The sequence below is a fragment of the Accipiter gentilis genome, chromosome 11 (genome assembly GCF_929443795.1).
Source record: "Accipiter gentilis chromosome 11, bAccGen1.1, whole genome shotgun sequence".
Classification (NCBI taxonomy): Eukaryota; Metazoa; Chordata; class Aves; order Accipitriformes; family Accipitridae; genus Astur; species Astur gentilis.
In genome coordinates, this window is record NC_064890.1 from 23,416,481 (window position 1) to 23,438,925 (window position 22,445).

The 22,445-nt window shown below is 38.9% G+C and overlaps 1 protein-coding gene across 2 annotated transcripts; it reads left to right on the forward strand.

The window, feature by feature from the left end:
• The first annotated feature begins 3,372 nt into the window (after window positions 1-3,372).
• ZNF800 (zinc finger protein 800) lies at window positions 3,373-15,163 on the forward strand. Of its 2 annotated transcripts, XM_049814255.1 has the most exons (6): window positions 3,373-3,483; window positions 4,195-4,302; window positions 6,559-6,654; window positions 9,678-9,738; window positions 10,259-10,402; window positions 13,370-15,163. In XM_049814255.1, the coding sequence occupies exons 2-6, from the start codon at window positions 4,285-4,287 to the stop codon at window positions 15,133-15,135; spliced, it is 2,085 nt and encodes a 694-aa protein (XP_049670212.1). In that variant the 5' UTR covers window positions 3,373-3,483; window positions 4,195-4,284; the 3' UTR covers window positions 15,136-15,163. The 2 variants fall into 2 exon arrangements, with proteins under 2 accessions (XP_049670212.1, XP_049670213.1); XM_049814256.1 differs by lacking the exon at window positions 9,678-9,738.
• The last annotated feature ends 7,282 nt before the right edge of the window (window positions 15,164-22,445 follow it).

A 22,445-nucleotide genomic window follows, 5' to 3' on the forward strand; every position in this document is an offset into this window, starting at 1 on the left:
ACAAGCTGGAGAACGGGCTGACAGGACAGTCTTGCTCCCAGGACAAAAAAACCCCATGCAATGGTATAGGCTGGGGACTGACTAATGAGATAACAGCTCTGCAAAAAGGGACGTGTGGGTCCCAATGAAAAAGCTGAACGAGGGTCAGCACTGCTCCTTTGAGGTAATGAAGGCCAACCACATATCACGCTAAATTAACAAGCGTACAGCCAGCTGGTGAAGAGAAATTATTACTCTCCTCTACTTGGCATTTGTGAGGCCACATCTGGAACACTGTGTCCAGTTTGGGCTCCCAAATATGCAAGAGATATTTAGAAGCTGAAAAGTATCCAGAAGAAAGTAACCAAGATGGTTCCAGGGGCTGGAGCATATGACATAAGGAGAGGCTGAAGGAACTCAGTGTCTTTATCTTGGAGAACATTGAGAGAAGATATAATCCCTATGCTTCAATGAGTGGGTGGTTACTAAGAGGGTGGAACTAGACTTTTTTGGAGGTGAACAGGAAAAGGACAAGAGGGGATGGCCACAAGCTGCAAAAAAGAGAAACTTTGATTGGATAGGAGAAAGAATTCACATTGAAAGTGGCTAAACACTGAAGAAGAAGTCCAAAGAAGTTACGATATCTCCACTCTTGGAAATTTTTCAAGACTTGATAGGGCAAGGCTTTGAGCAACCTGATTTGACTTTGAAAATAGCCCTGCTCTGAGCAGGAAGCTGTGTGAGATGGCTTCCAGCCTAAATTGCTCTGTAATTTTATGTAGGGTTTGACCTATATCTAAAATCGTGCATGTGATATGTAAGAAATGATTTTTCTGAAGCTGAAGAGGAATTCATATCACTATAGAACTGGCAGAAGTAGCACTAATAAGCTTTTGCTTTGTCCATTGTCTTCGATCCTTGCACTCAGGAGATGACATTTATAAGCTGATATCAAGGTAACTCAATATCTGAGAGATGACTATTACAGTAAAATATTCTACGGTGAGCTGGACCCCAGCAAAGGACTATGGCATGCTAAAAAATGCCCCACTGGCATGCTGAAGTGAGGAACGCCATTGCCACTCATTTGGGCAGGCACTCTTGCTCTCCAAAACTTGATTCCATGCAGTGGTTCACCTGCACTGGATTCCTTTTCTCACTGTTTAAATCTTTAAGCATTGTCCCCAAAAATGAGCTGGATCTTGAGAAATTTTATTAGATTTTATCAGTAAAGTTCAAGGAATAGTTGGAGGAACTACGACTGGATAGCCCACTTCGAAGATGCCATGCCTTGCCAAAGACTTTTCTGAGGCAGGAGTGGACTTTTGGAAGTTTATTTTTGGAAACGCATGAAACAAATCTCCCTTTTGAGACTAAGATGAATGATGGCTGGGATTGTAAGAAATCAATAAAGATTAGCAGACTATTGTAACTCCAGTTCTTTCTGCTGGGAGTTTACCAGGACATGAACAATTACTATGTTTGCTTCTTTTTTGTGCCAGCTGGTGGCATTCAGACACTCACAAAAGTTGTTTTAACTTCTTCAGTCACTTGAAATACAGCCAAAAGTTTCTGAATTCTGATTGCTGAATTTATGATTTGCAGGTTGATTTTGTCTTTCTTATTTTTTGATCACTCAGTAAAATTATATTGGTAACAATGCTACCAATCTTCATAGTAAATGACCAAGATGCAAAGTTAAGCTGCTGTTACTCTACTATTTTGACACGTGTAGCGCAGTGGCATCAGCAAGAACGGAAGATGATCTTACTTTGAACCCGATACCCTGGGAGGTGGGGAATGTTGATTCTCCAAGTTTGTTACTTCTTGGGCAAGTACAACAGTCAGTAGGCTATCGTGCAGAAAAAGAGTTGCAGCTGTGTTCCTTGCACTTTTGTTACCCACAAGCTTCACAGTTTTACCCAAGTGTGCTATACATTGGCTGAACGCAGCTACATGGCTGGGTGGAGTTTAAGCCTCTTCCAGTCTGTGCCTAAAACACAGCAGAGCTCAGGATGTAGCTCAGCTCATCAAGATGAGAGCACCTCTGGACATATGCAGAGACCTGCGTTTGGTTGCCTAACATGAAGGCTTCAGTTGACTTCTGCTGTACTTCAGAGTTCAGATGCTACTTGGCACTAGGCTGTTTGAGCTGTTCTCTGGCGCATATGGTGCCTCCAGTTTATTAACCAAAACCCAAATGGACTTTATGGAGCTTGAATTTGACATCCTGTTGCTTTGGAAAAAGACAACTTATTGGTGAAATCAACGTCCGTACTTTAAAAGAAGACTATTGCTTACAAGTTGATGGTCACAGATGGTAAGCTCTCCCCATGTCTGATTTGAGAAACAGTGTGAGACATCTTACTCTAACAGGGATAGTAGATTGTACTTTGAACTTTGCCTGAAAACATGCATCCCATTTCCATTAAGAAGCGATGCTATTACAAGCCAAAGCTTGACAGTATTGTTTCTGTGTTAATACCATCACTCGACACTTTTTTTGTTTGTTTGTTTTTATGATGTGCTTATTCCTAACACTTCCTTACAGACAGTTTTCCTTAAATGACAGCAGCTTTTCCTTAAGCAGAAGGCAACTTAATCACGTCCTTTGCTTTGGCAAAAACTGAGTACTACCTTTTCACTAACCCAAGCTGCTAGAGTGCACCAAGGGAGCGGCAGAACTAAGCAGACACCCCACAGAACCCTATCTGGAGACACCAGCTGCCCAGGCTGTAGTGAACCTACGCTGCACCAACATCCTCTTGCCAATATTTGGATTACTCATCAGACAATTCTCTCAGAAAAGGACTTTTTCCTCCAGGTGTTGAAAACATTGTTCTCTCCTTTCCGACGGTGACTTTACCAGAACAGCTGGAGGCGTTTTTTAAGCAAACTGTAATAGAGGAGACCGAGCTGAGACGGGGCAGAAATGCCACCTCAGGTGATGGTAGCTGCTCCCACCGGTGTCCGAGCACCGGTGCCCTCACGGCAGCTCCTCACATCACCGTCGCGGGCAGGGCTTGGCCGCGAGCCCCTTCTCCCCGCAGGGGCAAGGAGGGCGCCGGTTCCCGCCGCCCGCCGAGCCCTCCGCGCTGCAGTTAACCCCTGCGGCGAGGCGCTCCGCCTCAGGCCGCCTCTGCGCCTCCGCCGGCGCAGGAGAGCCCAGCCGCCCCGTCCCGCCGCAGTCCAGCGCCGCATCCCCTCAGGGGCCGGGCCGGGCCGGGCCGGGCTGTCCAACGGCCGCCGCGCGCCCAACGGCCACCACCGCCGCGTGCCGCACCTGTGCTGCCCTGCTGGGGAAGGCGGGCGGGGGAGCGGGGGGGTGGAGGCGGAGAGCGGCGGGCGAGGCGCCTGCGCACTGCGCGGCCCCTCGCCGCCAGGGCCGCAGTCACTTCCTGCCCCTGTGCCCATCCGGCTCCGGGGTCAGCGGCCGCCGCTCTGGCGGGACAGGGGAGAATAAAGTTTTATTCGGGGAGGGGGAAGCCGGCAGTCCTCTCCCAGGTAGGGGCTCGCCCGCGGCGGCCCGCCCGCCGCGCCCTCCCTCTCCCTCTCCCGGCGGCGGCCGTCCTTGGCGCCCGCTGTCACCTGCCGGCCGCTCGCCCGCCCCTCCCCGCCCGGGCTCGCGCGTGGCGGGGCGGCGGGCGCGCCCGGCTCCGGCTTCTTCGGCTCCGGCTCCGGCAGCGCCGCGGGGGGCGCCGGCCCGGCGGGCGGGCTGCGGCCGCTGGCTGTCGGGGGCGAAGCTTTCACCCCCCCCCCCCCTCCCCCCCTACTCCTCGGGAGCTGAGGGACGCCGTCCCGGCGGCGGCGGGGCTGCGGGAGGAGGGCTGGGAGGTGGGGGACGGAGCGCGGCGGGAGAGCGGCGCGGCGGGAGCCGCCCGCTGAGGGGGGCGCGGGGCCGGGCGGCTGGGCTCGGCGGGGAGGACGGCGGCCGGGCTGGCGGCGGCCGGGGCCTCTGCTCCGCCGGCCGAGGCGCAGGTGGCGGAGCCCGGGAGGGAGCGGAGCTGAGCGGGGCGGCCGGGCTCGCCGCGGCGGCCGTTGCAGAGGGCGTTGTGAGACCTGCTGTAAACAATGGAAACTTTCTGCTGCGCGAAGGGTGCCGCTGCCTCCCGGCCTGCTCCGGCGGTGCCGCTGTAGGAAGTGGGTGTGCGGGGTTAGGGCTGTCCGGAGCCGCCGGTTCCTCGGGGCTGACGGTGAATTTGCTTATTTTGGCAGAAGCGAGCCGCTGGATGTAGAAGGGAAGTAGGTCGTGCGCACGGAAAATGCCTCTAAGGGACAAGTGTTGTCAGACTGACCACCATCACCATGGGTGCTGCGAACCAGGTACGGTGGCGCCAGCGCGATGCTTTGGCCGTTTTACTTCTCTCCTTCGTTAAAAGCTTGGCGGGAGCTGTTGTGGTGTTGCAGATGCGCGTCATTAGTGGCAGGGTTGGATAGAAAAAGTTTCTGAATTTTGTTTGGAAATGGTGTTTTGCTATCCTCGAACTGTCATGTTGAAATTATTTCAGGAAGATAATTTCTCAGTTCTTGCAGGATGTGTAACAATCCCCAAGCCACCACACGGGCATTGTATGCAGTGAGCAGAGGAAGGCAAGAAGTGCTGTAAAACAACTGACCTTTTCATTTCCAGAAGGTGTAATATTCTGAACTTTTTGTAAAATGATGTTTCTGGCAATCTCTTGCATTCGCTGTTTATATTTTTACTTTACATTGTCTCTGGTGAGCTCTGATGGACTTGGAGTTCTTATTCTCAGAGAAGGGAAAAAACCCAACAAACCCAAGTCCTGAAACTGCTGTTTGCGTTCCACTGCTGTGTGACATGGAAGATGCCTTCAGTGGAAAGTATAATGAATACTTAGAAGGTTCAGCTGACTTGCTAGATTTTTTGTAATTGTTCTGCCTACTGTTATAATTGGTAGCCTAAAAGGGAATTTGGTTCCTTTCTTGTTGCCTTGTTGTAGAGTTTGTTGTTTGGATGCTTTCACTTGTGTTTTGAAAAGAAAGGCTTCAGTTTGGGGAATTAATAGTTGAAAGCGTGAGCATGGCAACTTTGGTAATGCTCCTTTAATTAAATGTAATTTGAGACTAGGCATTGTTCAGCTAGTAGAAACATTTCTTTGTGTTTAAGATGAAATGGTTTTGAGTTGTTCTAACGCTTTAAAAAAGCTAAAATACTTTTCTTGCCTTACAAATAACAGCGACATGTTATGGCTGTTTCACGTATGTCACTCCTCTTGATGTCAGTGGGTGTTGCACATGCATATTAGAGGCAGTATACAAACCAAAATATACTATTTTGAAGAATAGGGAATGGGCTAGTAGAATACAATATGTCATTGTGTTAGAGATCCCCAAACGATTAGCTGATTTGTAATGGTTGTTATGTGTTCCTATATATAATAGTATATTATGGGGCCAGCATAGTTGAGTGGGGTGTTCATTCTGTCGTTCTTTTCTAGGACTGCTTTTCTTTATGATGTTCTTTTTCAGCTTGAATTTATTTATAACCTTACAACTTTTAGAACAACTTTCCTGTCAAAATGTGTTTAATCTATTTGCATTTAGTATTTCTAAATAGTTGTATACTATGCCTCTACTGCTCTTTATCAAAAATAAATTTCTTAGAGATGCTCAGTGCTTCGTTTAAAAATGGAAATGTTACAATAGGGTTAAAAATCAAACCAAATGGGTAAGGTAGGAGCCGATTTATGCAGTACTAAGCTAGTTGTTCTGTCAATAAGCAAGTAAAAAGAAGACCTAACTAAGGATTTTGCAAACACATGCTTGAATAAGTGGTCTTACTCATTCAGATTTGGTTTTCCCTCTGGGCAGAGCTTAACTGCCATATGCATATACAGCAATGGAATTCTGTTAATTTTCACATGCATAAATACTATGTGCTGAAATAACTAATAATCATCCTGATCAAGAAATGTTTTAGTTGCAATACATTTTACAAAGATTGTGATGTGGAATGAAACTTCAGATATAAGGTATTACTTCAGCAGTTTGCTTGAACCAGAAACATTTCTTGAATGTGGTTTTGTTTGTTAAAAATATTATAATAGCTATTTTTGGTATATACTATGTAGTTATGCTTGTGCTTTTTTTTCTGATCATTGCTACTTTGAATTCAGTGCTTGGGTGTGTACTGGCAACATTGAAATCACATAGTATGCTGTGAAGTACAGTATTTGGTAATGCTTTTTTGTACATCTGTTTCACTTTGAAGGGTGGAAGTCAAGTAGATTGTTCTGGGGAATTGGTTTGATGGAAATTTCTAGTGAGTTAATTTGGGTTTATATACTTATATGTTTTTGTGTTTGATACACACAGCTTTGAATACACATTTTCTTTAAATAATCAAAACGACAGCAAACTGTCAGAAGGTATCATGGCTGGAAAATTCAGTATTAACTGTTTTTTAATTCAATGTAGATGAAAATTTTTGAGTAAGGCAATCTTTACTCTAGTTCTGGCCTTTCTTTTTTAGCTAGTTTACTGTGTGCACGGAAAATCCATAACTTAATAAAAATCACCTGAGCGTTCGCTAATGGCTTATCCTTTTATATTTTTCAGTGCATCTGTTGGAACCTGGTGATCCTCCGTTACTACAGCAGCCTCTGCAAACATCAAAATCTGGTATTCAACAAATCATTGAGTGTTTTCGATCAGGTATGAAACTATGCCTAACTCTTAAAGTTCATTACCTTGTTAGAAGAGTTACATATATTTAGTATATTAAAATAACCGACACCTGACTTTCTACATATTTGCAAACTATTGGTAGGTTTTTGGAATTAGGTGCTGTTCATATTAATAAGGGTTTTCTTATAAAGTAGTGGAGATACAGTTCCTGCTGTATAGTAATCTTTCAGAAACATTAAAAATCAGTTTGTTGTTCTGCTTTGAGTCATCCCTCCTGCTGTTATTATTCCTGCTGAGTTTATCCTAAAACTTCTGAGATGAAGAGAAAATTCAGTATTTACCTTGAACTTTTTAGAATTGCTTTATCGTGTTACTTTTAAGGTGTTCCTTGGTTGTTTTGGGGATTTGCAATACATAGCAATGAACGTAAGAATAACAACTGAGCGTTTGGGTGAGCATGCCAGAGATGATTGAAACCTTTAATGTTTTCCAGCTGTTTCTACACTTCTCATATGGCAAGCCAAACATTTTATTTTCACAACCGTTGGTGTAAGAACACAGCAGTTACTACAAAATTAAAGCAATGTCTTTAATGCTACTATCTATATGTTTCTAGATTTTTCCACGTAGAGCTGTTATATGTATGAAATGTTTCATGTATAAATCATCACTGCTATGTAATAGCATGTAATACCATGTCTGGGCTGGGTCTTGTAAAAGGGCACAATATTTAAGTTCTCCACTAGCATTTCAACAACTTAAAAAGAAAAACTGGATGTGAGAGTCATCATTAATAACCTTTTTTAGTTTGGTTGAGATTGCCTAAGGCCTCAGGTATGCATGGCAGGCTTCCTTTGCTTGAAGTGGATTAATGGAATCTCTACTGGTCATAGTGCAAACTAGGTGCAAGGACTCTGTCTCTGGGCTACTTCTGGATTGTCCTCACTGACAGGTGTTAAATTGATAGTTTACCTTGACATCTTCAGTCATCTGCACCAGGGAAGTTGGACAGAAAGCAAAAGGACTTAGACCAAGGTTTTACTGGTTAGTTTTGAACAAGCAACATTTCATTATGGAAGGAAACTGTTTTGATTCCTGTGGTAAAGAAATAGGGATTAAAGCCAGAGTATCGTCCATAACTATTTAAGCAGATTTAGCAGAAGCTTCTGTCATACAAAGCATTAAGAATAACAGATGAAGTTGAATCTAAATTTTTTTTCTAAAAAATGAAATTGCTTGCTAAAGGCATAAACTTTGGTATTTCTGCCAGAGAAGTATTTGTAATAACCAATATTCTGTACTAATTTCCTGTGACTATGATGTTATTCTAGTGTCAACATTTACAAATATTAACAGAATTTGATGAAGTATCACTTGCCCCAATTTGATGGAACTACAAAATAGAGAAGGCAGCATATGCTGGCAGAAGACTGACTGCTTGTTGCCACAGTCTGTAGTTAGTGAAGAATAAGGAAATGATTGGTTTTTTTTTCCTCTGCCTGCTGTGTCCACAAAACCAGTGGATGTTTTAAATTTATTTCCAGAAGTCCCTAAAGGTCTACAGTTTAATTCAAAAGGACCAATTATTTTTTTCCTCCCACCAGTGAAAAGCTTCATAGTTGCATAAGGATAGTTTGAAGCCAGAGTGACTACTGTGTCATCTAGTCTGACCTCCAGTATGTCATAAGTACTTTAATCTCACCCAGTAATTCTTAAGGCAAATAATTTGGATTAGACAAAAACATTTCAGTCCTGAATGGAAAGAGACTGAAATACCAGTATAACAGGAGAGAAGATGGGGGACTTAAGTGTCCCTTGACTGGGAACTAGTGGAGAATTAGATGATTTTTTTTGTTTTGTTTGGGAGGGGGCTTTGTGGCTAGGGCATGCATCAACAGCATGGCCAAACTTTGGTTTATTGTGTGCTATTGCCAAATTGGAGGCCTTTCATTTGAATTGTAGTTTGGTAACTTACTGGAATTTTATCTGCATGGAGCATCTTCAGTTTTGTTCAGCTGGGGTTTTGTCAGTGGTTTTCTTTATGTGCAGAAATTCAAACATTGGTTGGTGAAATCTGAATAAACAGCTTGCTTTTGGGAGAACTCTGTACAATTTTTAAATTTGGGGTTTTCACTAAATCTAAATATTTGTCCAGTAGTCTGTTTGTAAAAATACAGGTCAGATGAAGGTGAGGTTAGTAACACTTGGAAGAAGGAGCAGTGAGGGTAAAAGACAATAGGCTAGGGCTGTGGCCCAGGAAAGGTATAAGAGAGGACAGAAACTGGATGGTAGCCTCAGATAGTCAAGTTTGGGTCCCATTTTTAAGCAGTTGTTGAAGAAGGAGAAGACGCTGTGCTTAGCTATAAAACTCGATCATAAAAAATTTTGCAGTACTACTATTACATGAAGAAATAAAAAGTTGTCTTGGTAAGGCCCATTCATATTTAATAACTATTGTTATGAAATTAGAGTTTCATTCAGGAAATAGTTTTGCAGTGTGATTCGAGTTTGATCTTTAGAAGGAATTCTTAAGAAAAGTGTCTGTGATGACAGAAAACTTGAACTTCTATTTCAGCTTGAAGAATATCTTGATGCTGTTTCATAGATTTCTGATATTTATTTTTGGTCCAGTTTCTTTATACTTTGCTCGTTGGACTAATTTTGATTTATTCCATTGTAAGAAAAAATCAAGTTAGAGAAATTAGCTGAATTTGGTTACCTAGTGTTTTTTTCTAATCTGAGTGGGTAAGCATTCAGCATTTAGTAATCAATTGCTAATTTTAGGCATTCCGTTCATAATTTTCGTGAGATGAGAAATGAAGGAGTGGTTTTGAAGTGTAACTTAAACTCTGAATCCTTTAGTTCTTTAAGCAAAGCAGGAGCTGGAATACCTCAGCAATGCTAGATCAGACTGTATCTTTGTGGTTTTGTTTTTTTTTTTTTTTTAAATACACAACGTATAATAGTCTGGAAAACCTGCATATTTTGTCACACTGCCTATGTTTTAATAGAAAACTTTCTGACTTAAATTATATGTATTTTCCTTTCAGCAGGCTGAAAATATGTCTACAGTTCTACTTTCTTGCCTAAGCATCTTCATCTTGATCTTGGGTCAGATACCTAGATGTAGTAACTTTTCTTGACCTGTTATTCTCTTTGTTTTATTGTATGCTTTAGTTTTTTGCCTTACTGGGTGCTGTTTTTACATGAAATAGCTGTGTATCTCTTTGTTTTCCTAGTGCTGTTGAATAAGCTTAAAGAAAAAATATTGCAGGCTTCTTTAAATGCTCTAGGTGCTTATTCTTTCCTCTTGGGCAATTGTATTGCAGCAACCTGATACTGTAGTATGGACTCCTAATATTAGCTGTTATTTTTTATCATCGCGCTCTCCTAGTAAACCGTAATGTGCGTAATCCTTGATTTTTTCTTTTTTTTTCCCAAACTAATCTTGTTTTTGTAGTGAAACTTGGAGTATGTGTCATAAGTTTACAGTGCAATGAAGTAGCATTAACACAAGATAAAACGCTGTTATAATTGTCACTTTTTAAAACGTTTCTACTTTTGTGGGATGATGTGAATTAAAAGATGAACAGAAAACCTTCCTTAAGTGTAACGTTTTGTTTTATTACAGGAACTAAACAACTTAAACATATCTTATTAAAAGACGTGGACACCATTTTTGAGTGTAAATTATGCCGAAGTCTCTTCAGAGGATTACCAAATTTAATTACTCATAAAAAGTTCTATTGTCCTCCAAGTCTCCAGATGGATGATAGTAAGTCTTACTAATTGAAAGTGTTTAATAAAGTTACCTGAAGTTGAGAAACTTACCTTTTTGTATCTTTTATACAAACACACCAGAAACAAAATGCAAAAAAAAGTGGAATTAAATTTCAATAGTAACGTATGTAGATCACTCTTTATGTTAGTAAAGAAGCTACAGCGCTGACTTCATATGTATTAACAACCCAGACCCATGTCAATGTCATACCTTCATAGCTAGTTTATATCTCCAGCCTTTTAATGAAGAGTGTCACTGTTAACACTTTTTATTCCTTCTTCCCCTTTTTCTTCCCTGTCTTTCCCTCTTTACTGTGTAAGATACCAAAATGTATGCCAAAGGACTGGGAAATTAATCTGATAGAAAAGTGTGGATCTAACAAGGCTTTTCAGTTTTAGATCAGCACAGCTCTGATGGACTTCAGCTGGATCTGTAAAGTGGCTTGGATCAGTATCTGTTATTTTCTCTTGTACTTGGGAAGCACTCAGTGTCATGGATGCAATCCTCCAGTCTTACTCATTATGAAACACAGACTAAAAGTTCACCATTTTCTTTAAGGACCTGTGCTTCAATAATAGTATCTCTTTCCCACTGCCTCACCTCAGCTGCTCTAAGATATTCTGTGTGATCATGCCTAGCCCACCACCTGTGTTGCAGAAATTAAACTTCATTATTAAAAGAAGGTAACTGAAATGATGAGGAAAAAATAAAGTAGTATATTTTTATGGAAAAAAGAAATTTATTAAAGTATCATTCCAGTGATGACTTTTTGTTGATCTGAGTAAAGCTGAGTAATTTGGAAATGTGCCAGCATTCAAAAATGCTTTGTAAAGCTTTCTAATTGTCTTGATCTCTTGACTAGATAGACATAGGTGCAATGAGGATTTTTCTTGCCTGATTAATGCCTTCCTGCCTCAACATTTCAGAAATTAGGAATGAACAGAGATTTATTTAGGTGATTTTTGTCCCACACTGTGTCAGCTAGCATTGTGACGAGAAGGTGAAAAGACTAATACTGTCACCTTCCTTAAAGGAGTATGCTTAGCCAGTTGCAGAGAGTCAGAGAGCTTCTCTGTGAAAAGGGATAAGTTCTATTTTCAAAGCTAGGTCAGAAGTGCATCTGACTTAGATGTGAAAGTTTCTAAGCAAAATAAGATTCCCATCCAGCTCCTGACATTCTGGCCTTCATTTAATTAGCTGGTTAGGTTTCATATTTCACTGTTCACTAGAAGGGGTACAAATGAAGAGAATAATACTACATGCTCTGAATAAAACTGTATAAACACTCATGTTTTATATAAAATTGAGTATGATGATTATTGAAGAAAGTGGGAGGTTTTTTCAATAAATAAAATTAAAAGACAGTGAACAAAAGGTAGGAATAAAAGTTTAGTGTCCCCATGGTGAAGAATTCCAAAGACTATTCCCTGATGACTTTTTTGAGATGTATTCTGTTAGTGTAGTCATTAAGTAGTCTGAAAAGGTGCTATAAAATAGGAAGGACTTTTACCCTTGATAAAAGTTATATGGATAGTCCTCTTTGAAACTGACAGCAAAAAGTGTTAAAAATTCAGTGTTAAAAGATGAGTTCTGAGCAACAAAACAGCATATTTCTTTTACTGACACTCTTTTCATGTATTGCTGGCAGTGTGAAAGGAACAACCCTGACTAAGTGTGGGGTTTTAATTAGCTGGTACCAAGAATTGTATCTTCAAATCATCATGGATAATTTTGAGCTGTATCATCTCAGTGCCTCACCTTTTTGCTGTGGCAGCCTGGCTTCTTAGTTAGGCCGGTGCAGATGCTTAGTGTATCATGCTGGGAACTAGATCACTGAACTACTTTGGCATTTAAAAGCAGGGTATTACTGATGCCTGTAAAATCATGAATGACATGAAGGTAAATGAGAGCAATCATTTGTTTTTCTTTTTTTTTCATAATACAAAAACTGGGATATCCAGCAAATTTACCAGCCAGTAAAATTATCAGTATTTCTGGTAAAACAAACAAAACCCCACAGCTTAACATTGTGGTAGCCAAGAATATAAATGCTTCAAAAGCATTTGAATAAACTTTTTTGAAACTAGGTGTTTTAAAACAGTACTTTAAAGGCAGACTTCAGCTTGAGAAGTATATCAGACAAACAAGGAGAATCCCTGTATCCTTCTTTCTTGCTTTTTAAGTCTGCTCCAACTCATTATCAGGGCAGAACACAGGATGAACCTTTGGTGAACCTCAGTGAAATTATCCTTTCTTAAAATAACTTATTTGGCTCAGTTTTCATTCTTTTGAGAAATTAGTACAATATTTTCCCCTGAGTAATACAGGATTTTTCTGTCATTAACATTTACTATCTTACTGTATCACTGAGCCTATTAACTGCTTTGGTACTACTAAAAGCTTTCCCTCCCTCAGAAGTTAAGTTCTCTCTTACCTACTTATATCTTCATGCAGTGCTCAGGTTACACAGGCATTTCATTCTTAAGTCCTTAAGAAGGACGGTTCAAGATTCACAGAGAATAGCTTATTTCCAGAATTAGATTCCTTTATTGAGAATGCCCATTTCCAGCAGTAGGAAAATCAGTTTCTAGTGATATTTCAGTCTTAGTTGTGCACTTGGAGAACAAGCTCAGTCACATGGCATTATTTTTGCAATTGATACAGATTTTTAAAGATCAGTTTAATTCCAGGCAAATCAATTTTTAGTTTAGGTGGCTTTCACATTAGCATGCTAGAAGGGTGTACTTCCAATATGGGCTTTGTAATAAAAAAATAACTTGTACTGATATGATAACAATGATTACTCAAAGCTTCTAAGTATAAATAGTCAGAAAAATAGTAAAAATACAGGATTTGTGCAAATTTGGTGACTGAATTGACACAGTGGTTAAAAGATATTTTGAAATTTTTTAAATTTGAAATTACCAAATCATTAAAAAATACTTTTGCTTCTTTTCACAGACCTCCCAGATATAAATGATAAACAGAGTCAAGCCATAAATGACCTCCTGGAAGCAATCTATCCAAGGGTAGATAAGCAAGAATATGTAATTAAATTGGAACCTATAGAAACTAATCAGAATGCTGTATTTCAATATGTTTCAAGGACTGATAGCCCAGATGAGAACGTAGAAAGTAGTAGTACCCCTGATCAAGTTCCAGTACAGATACAGGAGCCCAGCACTGAGCAACCCAAGACTGTTTCAGCTCCAGCCCCAGTCCCAGCTGGGGAGACTGTAGAATTGCCTCCTGCTGATCCTGTTACAAACAAGGTAATACCTACTCCTGAAGAACAGCCTCCGGCAGTAAATCCTGAGTTGGACTCTCTGGATAATTCTGATTTTGGCCACCAGTTGATATGCTGCCTTTGTAGGAAAGAATTTCATTCCAGACGCAGTGTACGCCGGCACATTCGAAAAGTACACAAAAAAAAGATGGAAGAGCTAAAGAAGTATATAGAAACAAAAAAGAAACCAAACCAGTGCTCTGCGAAAGGACGAAATAAGAATGTTCTTGTAACATTAGGTAGAAGTTGTCCTGTATGTTATAAATCATTTGCTACAAAAGCCAATGTAAGGAGGCATTTTGATGAAGTTCATAGAGGATTAAGAAGGGATTCCATTACTCCTGATATAGCTACAAAGCCTGGGCAACCTTTGTTCTTGGATACAGTTTCTGCTAAAAAATCTTTTAAGACCCGAAAACAAAAGTCGTCTTCAAAGGCTGAATACAATTTAACTGCATGCAAATGCCTTCTGTGCAAGAGAAAATATAGTTCACAAATAATGCTGAAAAGGCACATGCAAATTGTTCACAAGATAACTCTTTCTGGAAAGAACTCTAAAAGAGAGAAAGGACCCAACAATACTGCCAATGGCACAGAAATAAAAGTAAAAGTTGAACCAGCAGATTCTGTAGAACCTTCACCCCCTTCCATTGCCCTTTCTCCACAGAATGAATTAAAGGGAACAAATCATTCAAATGAGAAAAAGAGCACACCGTCAGCACAGAAAAATAAAGTTAAACAGGACCCTGAAAACCCTAAATCAACTTCTAAATCAACCTCTAAATCAACCTGTAAATCAGCCTCTAAATCAACCTCTAAATCAACCAATGCATCTGCTGCAGGTGGCCAGCAAAAAACCAGGAAGCCAAAACTTTCAGCTGGCTTTGACTTCAAGCAGCTTTACTGTAAACTCTGTAAACGCCAATTTACTTCTAAACAGAACTTGACAAAACACATTGAATTACACACAGATGGAAATAACATTTATGTTAAATACTACAGGTGTCCACTCTGCTCTTATGAAACGCGTCGTAAACGTGATGTGATAAGGCATATAACTGTAGTTCATAAAAAGTCACCACGCTACCTTGGGAAAATAACTGCAAGTTTAGAAATTAGAGCAATAAAAAAGCCAATTGATCTTGTTCTAAATAAGGTGACAAAAAGAGGCCCTCAGAGGGATGAAACAAAACAGATTGGTTCAAAACAGGATGTCACCTCTAATTCTCCCAATAAAAAGTATGAAGGAGCTGATGTTGGTATTGAAGTAAAAGTAACAAAAAACTTTTCTCTGCACCGATGCAATAAATGTGGGAAAGCGTTTGCTAGAAAAGCTTTCCTAGAACATCATAAGAAAACCCACAAAGCAAATGTATCTCATTCACCTGAAGAAAATAAAACCAAAGGCAGAAGTACAAGATCTAAAGCTGTTGTCTGGTGAGGAGAAAGAAAAAGTGTTTTGTCTTTTTTTTTTTAAAAAAAAAAAAAAACACAAAACAAATCCACTGCCTTTCTTTTGCTGTTGTTGATTTATTTTCGAAAATATGTTTTTCCATAGATTTTATGGTTTAGTGGCTTAAATACTAAGGTAGATGTCAAATTTGTTTCTTAGATTTTGTTTTTAGTGTTTTGGAAAAGAGCTCATTTCTAAATTTGTCATTGTAGGTAGTTGAAATAGAATATGGATTAAACTGTACTGAGTCAACTCTTTAAATTGTCTTAAGGCATCTGTTGTAATCAAGCTAATATATGTACATTTCTAAAATAGTAATTTTCTAAAATTAACAATACTTTGGTTTGAATAACTTAACCTGTTAATTAACTTCTCTGTTACCCAGTTGAACAAGTACAAAAGGTACTACAGTAAAAGTTGTTGACAGAAAGAATCCCTATAAACGTATTGAAATTATCATTTGTCCTTTTTTTAAAAAAAAAAAAAAAATTAACGTGTATTGCCTATTCCCTGTCAACAAAAGGACATAGAACAGGTTTTTTGAATGTAATTCGGATGCTTAGTTGCTTTGATTTAAAATCAGTATGAGTTAGGTGCCTACAAACACCTTTAAAATCATCAAATTTGGGATTTGATTCTTTTCATGCTTATTTATATAAGCACGGGTTTGGAGTCTTCTGGTCATTGATTTTTTTAAAGTGTTTGAGCCTCATCAAGAATTTTTGTTTTAAGTCTAAGTATGCGTAGAAGTCTGGCCAAGATTTTTCTAAACTTCTGCTTATACGGTACCCTGGGAATTTTTTTACACTTGGAAGGGTTGTATTCATAGTTTCTCAGTTTTGCATAGCCTTCATGTTAAAGATGGCCTATTTTTTAAATGACCTTTTAAAAAAAAAATAATAATGTATGTATGCGGACAGTTTGTGTTCCAGAATGACCAACTGATGCCTGAAGGTTGGGGGATTGTACAAAAAATTATAATGAAGAGAGACAATAATGATACCTGTAAGAGTTTTTAACATCCTTATTCAGAATTATCTTTCTAGCGTATTTGGTGGAAAGAAAACCAAGTATATGTGCCTTGTTCTATATTTCAACTCTGAAATGCTATTTCCCAGGAGCTAATTTGATGTGAGTTCAGCTTTTGTAGTGAGTTGCCATCCAGCTATGTTAAGTTGTAATCTGGTGCTTTTGTGACTTCGTAACAAATCCTGGCTAAGTAGGACAGAACTTCAAAAATGAACTGAGCTGGACCCTGAATTTTGCTGAATTTAAGAGGAGGAGTGACTTCTGCAATTTGATCAAGAATTAAAAATTTAGCCCTATAAATTATTTATGTTTTGTAATTTAAAACAGAATTATATGGGTAAACTCAAAGTATTAATTTATTCTCATTTCTCCTCTCAGATATGTTCAAGTGATGTTCGGAAAGTTTGGAGTTCATTTGAATGAAAAAGACTTTAGTTTGTTGTTGGAACCGCTAATATCTTGATAATGGTACTATAAGGAGGAAATATTTTCATAAGCTGTTGTTTTCTTACTAAATTAGTAACCATTCTGACTACTTGTAGGACAGTGCCTCCTCCCAAAACACTGAATTAGTTGAAATGCACATGTGCTTCTAAATTAGCAGTTACCTCTATGCAGTTGAGGTTTGACAGTGTAGAACAAACTTTCTGAAATTAAGAAAAGTACAGGAGCAAGTTAATGAACAGCAGCTTTGGAAGAAGATTTTTGTTCCTCATTTAGAAAATCATCTTCAGAGACCTCATTATGCATACTGGTCCTCCCTGGTAGTGCTAATTGATGAACAGCTCTAACTTTTGTGTGATATCCTACTTTGGCAAATGTGTTATATACTGTTTTAAATTTATTACAAATGAATGTATGAGAGCAAACAATGTAGTGTATATTGGCTGAATTGTACTAATTTTTAGTATTTGCCATAACATCAGTTTGTTCATATTGACTAATTTCCCAGTTCTGGGACATTCTGAATTTCACTGTACTGAAATTGCTTCAAAGATCTCCATTTTGTTTCCGTATGTGGTTTATAGGAAAACTTTGTAAACATCTAGGAAGTTTACAAGAATATCCACATTCCTCTATTCTTTAATTTTTAAAAAAAAAATATACACAAGCACTTTAATGATAGTTGCAGTTTATTTTTTCAGTTTATTTTTTGAAAGATCAACACACTAATGTTAATATGAAGGTAGTGAATATTTGCTGATGTATTATAGACAGACAATCTGTGCACAACCACTTATAATGTTAGCTTATTTCATTAAATATTAATAAAAAGGGAGGATAGTATGGGAGAAACTTGAAAATTTTTTTCTCTCAGATCATGAATGACCACTATAGGTAGCACTTGACTTGTATAATTTGGAAAATGTTTTAGATACCTTTTTTTAACCTTTTAATCAAGGGTGTAGTAAAACAGTCGCATGCCTACCATTATGAAATTCTTGGCAGGTTTCATGCGTCAGTGGTTTGGGGTTTTTTGGTTGTTTTGTTGGTTTTTTTTTTTACTTTTTAGAAAATATTTTGTTTAGTGATTTGTGTCAAATTGCTACAATTTGAAAGGTATTGTACATCAGAAGAAATACCATGTTTTTATATAGGTTCACTCCCTTACTTAGGGAGGTGCCTCGTGTTCATATATACTTTTTGTATAAAATATATCTAAAAATGTTGATCACAAGATCAGGAGTAAAAATACTTTTATGGATAGAGAAATATTTGGCCCTGTTAGTGCATTGCACTAAAAATACTGTGAATGGGAACTGGACTGTAGCTGTTGCTCAAAATGTTCTATATTGAATGTACATGCTTTTGTTTGGATAAATGTACTGTATTTGATGGAAAATAAAGCAGACTGGAAATCACTTTTAAGTGTGCATAAACAAAAAGATGTCATGTTTGTAAACCTGCGATATCTAGCACTCCAAAATCAGAAATTACAGTGTTTGCATTTTTGTAAAGTTTTACTCTTTGATCACTGAAACTAGTTGTTTGTAATATTCTGTTGTAATAAATTGGTTTTTTGTTATTAAAAGTTTGGCAGTTGTGGAGTGAACACTTCTCCACACTGATGATTGGCCCTTGCTATATTTTTAGAAAACACTGTTGATCCTGGCTCTTTGTTCCTTGTAAAGGTATCTCTTCCTTAACTGAGAAAAGCTGTTTTTAATTATCCTTTTAAAACAAAAGTGAATATTAATATTGAAGGAGATAGGCTATGCTGGGTTTTGTAATGATAAAATAGGGTTACCTAGTTTTGCATTGCAAATAATGTTGGTGGCATCTAATGTTACTTCTTTTTATTGGAATATAAGAAAAGAACTGCCATAATCATTGTTTATTCTTTTGTAAAGGAAGATTTCAAGATGTTTATGTGAGTGGATTTTAACAAATGTTCCTGAATGCCTGTGGATTAAGATTAGGAAAGTAAATTGCAGGTGTAGTGATAGAATAACTGTTCACTCCTCAGCTAATCCTTGTGGTTTCTCCTGTCTGTTCTGGGTAAGTGTGCAGTCTACATCTTGAAATATGTGAAGGTGAAGTTACTCCTATTTCAAAGGTAAGCTTTCTTCTAAAGGATCTCCAGTTCTGCATCCATGTAGATGAACAGAGCTACAAAACTGTTTTGTTCTACTTGAAGCTTGGGGTAGCATATTCTTAAAGGTGTGGCTTAATAATTCACAATTGCCATAACTTGGTTGTGTTTGGTTTTTGTGGGTTTTTTTATGTATCTTTCCATGAGGTTAAATCTACTGGGTAGTTCTTTTGAAGCACAAGTCTCCTTTTCATTCTGACTTGTGGAATAGCTTTGTTTTCTCTTTTTCCAATAATCAAAATAAATTATTTGATTATGATGGACTTGTTCAATTTAGTGATTTTTTTTTTTTTATCTTTCCATGCAACCATCTTGAATGGGAGGAAACAAAAATTTGAAGGGAGAAGGCTTGCTAATTCTTGCTTTTAATTCACACAATATGTATTTTTTGAAAAATCCTGAAAAGCTGTAATAAAGCTTTGAATGTAGTCAAGATCCGTATGGGCACTTATTTGTGGGGTTACACATTAATGTCTATGGATATGAATTTTTAGTTAAGATGCAGTCTTGCATCATTGATAAAGCACATTGGTTTGGCTTGTTTTGCTTGGACTAGCCAAAGACAAATGTGAATTCTTTAGTGTCCCTTTGAATTAAGGTTGTGTCTTGTTAAAAGACATTTTTATTCAGAATGAATGTGAGATACCTTACGGAAAACTGAGGCTGATCTAAGCATTCTGTATGGAAGCCTGTCTGATTTTTTTTTTTTTTTTTTTTTTTTTTTTTCCTGTTAAGTGATACATATCTTCTAATACTAAGGCTTTGAGGGGCTGGCTTTAATTGATGTGAAATCTTGCATAAACAAGTGAAACTCACATACTGGAGGTATCAGACTTGCTGAAGTCTAATAAAGTGCTAGCTTCTGTCTCAGACTCACCTGTTCTTTAGTTAATCATCTCTCAGCTGAGGGTGTCTGGTCTTGCTGGTTTTATTTTTTGTGTTTAATTTTGGAGTGTTTTCTATTTTTATGTTTTACTTGTCTTTGCTGTCTGGAACATTAAGATTACAGGGCTTGAAGTCTTTGTAGTGTTTGGTCTCCTCAATTTTATAGGAGAATTAAAGAAAACTGTAGCTTAGTTGATGGTGATTATCACCATTTGGTTTTTGATTTGCTTCTGCTGGGACAAACTTAAAAGCTACTGTGTGAAGGATTTGTGTGACTGGTCAAGTGCTTGAAGTACTTTGAAAACAATAGCAGTTTTGACTGGTGGCTGAAAGAATTGTGGGTAGATGTTTCACATCACTCCCTTTTTCTGAGTAGTGAAATACAGCAGTTGGTTAATGGCAAAGGTAGACCGGTATGTTGGTCGGGGTAGGGGTAGAGAAGAATGTGACCTCAATAATTATATTGATGGAGAACCCCTGGTGTTTGTACTCATAAGTAGACTTTCAAGAGGGACCGCTGGCTGGGTATAAAGGTTTTCCACCCATCTGGAAAAGGGGAGCAGAGGGGAAGTGAGTGATGTGGAATACATTTTAGTTCCCTTTTGTAGGGAACTTGCTTCCCAGTATTCCTCTGTTACAGTCTTAAAGAAGTAGTTTCATAGACACAAAGTGGAATGTAATTTGAAAAGTTAGGATTGTTTGGGTTCATTGATTCCTTTGGGGATTGGCAAGATACTGGTTATCTTAATAAAAGCATTGTATACTTGGAACCATGTCTCAAATGAGGAAACAGTGTCATTGACTTTGGAGGATTTAGTGGGAAATGAAGATAGCCTGAGCCTTTGATAGCACATAGAGCAAATACGTTTTTCTTCCAAATAGTTTAAACTATGTACCGTTTCACTGCATTGCCAGGAGCAATTGCTGGCATGGTTGTTACGAAGTCTGGATGGCTGAGGAGGATGTGCTCTTCTATCTTGCTATAATGTTACTCTTCAGAAGCAGATTTTATAGTGGTTTTAACTCCGTTATAGGTAGGATTGAGGTTCTCTGTGTCGGTGATCCACTGCACTAAATCTATTAGCTTTGGTAATACAGGTATTTTTTTGTGGTGATGGTGGTTGTTTTCCTGCCATTTCAGTCTAAGGCAATTCAGATTTACCTGATCTGTCCTCTCAGCACAAGCGTTTCTGGAGTAATAGCTAGTTCAGCTCTCTTGGCTGAACTGGATTTGCTCTTTCACGTTACTTAATGTGCTTTGAGCCTCGAGTCAGCTCCTTTAGTAGGGGCAAAACAGTCTGCTTTGATGATATTCCCACAGCTGTTGATGTTACCTAAAAGAGTTCAGTGGGTTCTGGGGCAGAATGTAGAACATAAAGCACAGTCTGGGGTTTGCAGCATATCTTGTGTGCGCATGCTTGTACCTTTTTTCCTCCCTTGCTCAGATGTTTTATTCTCCAGGATGTTGTGGTTTTACAGTTCTCAGCTTGTGACTTTCTGCAGCAAACAAAGGGATGAGTAAGATAGTGTAAAGTCACTGTCCTGTGGCAAGACAGGTCGGTTGCAGCGTAGACTTAAAACAGGTGTGGGTATGCAAAATATAGTAATCTATTTCCTTCGTAACAGTGTATCTAAATCTGAACTGTCACTCTTTCTTTGAAGAAAAATAACTACCTAAGAATGAACAAGCCTAAAATCGACACATTCCATCCTTTAAATGTGTAAAGCTGCATTTTCCATCAAAAATACATTCATGATATTGGCAGGTAGCTGGAGATCTGTAATTTCTTTCAGATATAGAAGTGGGAACAGCTTCCCAAATTCGAGACATTTTTCTGCATGGTGTCAAACTGTTAGTAGATTAGGTGGTATCTGGATTCACAGGGTTTAAGATCAGGTGTCTATGCTGGCTCAGGGCAGTTGTTCCCATTAGTATAAATGAGGAAGACAAGGTGCACGTATCTGTTGACTTTGATCAGAACTGAACAGATTGTGGGTGACTGTTGTTTTTTATTAAATCTCAGTAGGTAAATGCAGATATTTGCTCCTCAAAGAACACTTGCATATGGTAGACTCCTCTGTGGTATTTCGTAATTTTTTTCTGTGCATATGTGGGTCTTGGGAACAGATAAGGATATAAGTGTTCACATATAAGTAAGGATGCACGACATGATCTTTTAGGTATGCTGACATGGAATTGTCAAGAGTAGCACGTCAGTATAAAAATGAGAAAGTTGAGAGAGTGTTGATGGGCTACTTGGGGATAATTTAGATAGCAAGGCTGAGGTATATACATCCATCTTTAAATGATGGGGTTGAGTTGACCAGAGCCTTGAGGTGAAACTGTCCCACATTTTCTTTTAAATGGCTACAACAGCAGCCTTCCAGCCTGTGAAACATGGATGCTATTAGAACACAAAATATTAAAGTAGAGGAATAATACTTTGTATTGGAACAGAATCTGCCTGTTTAAATATAAAATAAAGTTGAAAAATGAAGCTCCTGCCCTCTTTGCATGCGGGTGTCATTCCTTCTAGTCTGAGCTAACTTTCAGTGTCTTTCTAGTTTGCACCAACTGCCTGCTGTCTCTCCTGAGGTTTGTCAAAGACTCTTCCACCATGACTGTAGATTTTAATTTTGCTGCAAGTTTTGTGCTTTTCTTAGAAGTCCACTAGTGTTATCACAGGCTCCCTCCTCCCTGTGTTTGTCCAACAGCCTGGAGGCATGTCCCAGCTGACCATGCACAGTTATCCTTAGGGAAGGAGTGTTAGGAGTGTCCTCTTCCTTGCTT